This window comes from Anopheles aquasalis, chromosome 3 (assembly GCF_943734665.1).
Source record: "Anopheles aquasalis chromosome 3, idAnoAquaMG_Q_19, whole genome shotgun sequence".
Lineage (NCBI taxonomy): Eukaryota > Metazoa > Arthropoda > Insecta > Diptera > Culicidae > Anopheles > Anopheles aquasalis.
In genome coordinates, this window is record NC_064878.1 from 21,324,096 (window position 1) to 21,326,595 (window position 2,500).

At 51.5% G+C, this 2,500-nt stretch overlaps 1 protein-coding gene across 1 annotated transcript in view; it reads left to right on the plus strand.

Moving 5' to 3' along the window:
• The window catches only part of LOC126578072 (Down syndrome cell adhesion molecule-like protein Dscam2), a 58,314-nt gene that overhangs the window by 44,023 nt on the left and 11,791 nt on the right, over positions 1-2,500 (plus strand). Inside the window, exons 14-15 of the mRNA XM_050240272.1 lie at positions 1-2,028; positions 2,102-2,268. The exon at positions 1-2,028 is cut by the window's left edge and continues 331 nt beyond it. Coding sequence (XP_050096229.1) covers positions 1-2,028; positions 2,102-2,268 — 2,195 coding nt within the window. The remainder of the gene's footprint in view (positions 2,029-2,101; positions 2,269-2,500) is intronic.

Below are 2,500 nucleotides of genomic sequence, written 5' to 3' on the forward strand. Positions count from 1 at the left end.
CCGCGAAGAAATTCTACCGAACGGAGTCACATCGAGCCTGTCGATCAAGCGTACGGAGCGTAGCGATTCGGCACTGTTCACCTGCATGGCCACGAACGCGTTCGGCAGTGATGATACGAGCATCAACATGATCATCCAGGAACCGCCAGAGATGCCGTACGCGTTGAAGGTGCTGGACAAATCGGGACGTACCGTGCAGCTGAGTTGGGCCAAACCGTACGATGGTAACTCACCGTTGAAGCGCTACATTATCGAGTTCAAGCGTTCGCGCGGCTCCTGGGAGAACGATATTGATCGCGTGATTGTGCCGGGTGATACCAATGAGGCGCAGGTGCAGAAACTGAGCCCCGCAACGACCTACAACATTCGCATTGTGGCTGAGAACGAGATCGGTGTGTCGGATCCTTCGGATGTTGTGACGATCATTACGGCGGAAGAGCAACCGTCTGGCAAACCGCAAACGATCAAGGTCGAGCCCATCAACCAGACCACGCTGCGCGTCAGCTGGAAGGCACCGCCACGTGCTGAATGGAACGGTGACATTCTGGGATACTACGTTGGCTTCAAGCAAACGTCCGTCAACTCATCGTACATCTACGAAACCGTCAACTACTCGCTGGAAGGTGGTGAAGGCAAGGAGCACAGCTTGGAAATCAACAATCTGAAAACATACACCCAGTACTCGATCGTGATCCAGGCGTTCAACAAGGTTGGTGCCGGTCCGATGAGCGACGAAGAGAAACAGTACACTGCTGAAGGAACACCGGATCAGCCACCAAGCGACACGATGTGCACGACGCTCACCTCCCAGACAATCCGTGTTTCGTGGGTTAGCCCACCGCTGGAATCGGCCAATGGTGTGATCAAGGGTTACAAGGTAGTGTACGCACCCGCTGAGCTGTGGCACGACGACAAGAACAAGGACTACAAGAAAACGGCTTCCAGCGATACGGTGCTGCACGGATTGAAGAAGTACACCAACTACACCATGCAGGTTCTGGCCACCACTTCCGGCGGTGACGGTGTACGTAGCGCGGCAATCCATTGTCAAACCGAACAAGATGTACCGGAGGCTCCGATTGGCGTGAAGGCGCTCGTTATGTCCGAGGGATCGATTCTTGTTTCCTGGCAACCACCATCCCAACCGAACGGTTTGATTCTGCAGTACACGGTGTACATCAAGAGCGGCGAACAGGAACCGAAGAGCCACAAGGTACCGTCCTATCAGATGAGCTACGAAGCGTCCGGTCTGGAGAAAAATCAAAAGTACGAGTTCTGGGTAACCGCTTCCACGACGATCGGTGAAGGTCAACCATCGAAGACGCTGTCTGCCATGCCGAGCGATAAGGTGCCGGCGAAGATCGCTTCGTTCGACGATAAGTTCACAGCAACGTTCAAGGAAGATGCCAAACTGCCCTGCCTGGCGGTAGGATCGCCGACTCCGGATATTACGTGGAAGATTAAGGGGGTCGAGTTTGTGCCCAACGAACGTATTCGACAGCTGCCGGAGGGTTCACTGTTCATTAAGGATGTCATTCGACAGGATGCTGGTGACTACACTTGCACGGCCGAGAACTCTATTGCCAAGGACTCGATCACGCATCGTTTGATCGTACTGGCACCGCCTCAATCTCCTCAGCTAACGCTCACGGCCACGACCACGGATTCGCTGTCGGTCAAGCTGAAGCCACACGATTCGGATACGGCACCGCTGCAGGGATACACGCTACACTACAAGCCGGAGTTTGGCGAATGGGAAACGATCGACGTGACGCTCGAGGCACCGAAGTACACCATCGAAAAGCTGTACTGTGGCTCGCGGTATCAGGTTTACGCTACGGCCTATAACACGATCGGAGCCGGTGAACCATCGGACATCTTGAACACTCGTACGAAGGGCTCGAAACCACTGTTGCCAGAGAAGTCGCGCTTCATTGAAGTTTCCTCAAACTCGATCACGCTGCACTTGCCCGCCTGGAAGGATGGAGGTTGCCGCATGTCTCATTTCGTCGTAGAGCACAAGAAAAAGTATGTGTCGATGGTAGCGGAGTGGAGTGTTGTACCGCAGTATTAACCTAGCATAATTTTTCTATCACTGTAGGGACCAGATTGACTGGAATCAGATTTCGAACAACGTCAAGCCGGGTGGTAACTTTGTGGTACTGGATCTGGAACCAGCCACCTGGTATAACCTGCGGGTTACGGCACACAATAACGCTGGTTTCACTGTGGCTGAGTATGAGTTTGCAACCCTTACTATCACCGGTGGTAAGTATACTTCCTTTATTGCACTCTTTTATTTCATGCTCGTCCAATACTCTAGACAAAACAAATATCAAATTATTATTTTCATTCGTTTCAAACATCAACCCGTTCATTTCAAATATCTTATGCTTTACACCGATCATACAATCAAAAGACATACCGGTTTTACTTTTTTTCTTTTGATTTTCGTTAGAAAACTTTATTGGATCTGGCTCAACTCATTATAACATGAATC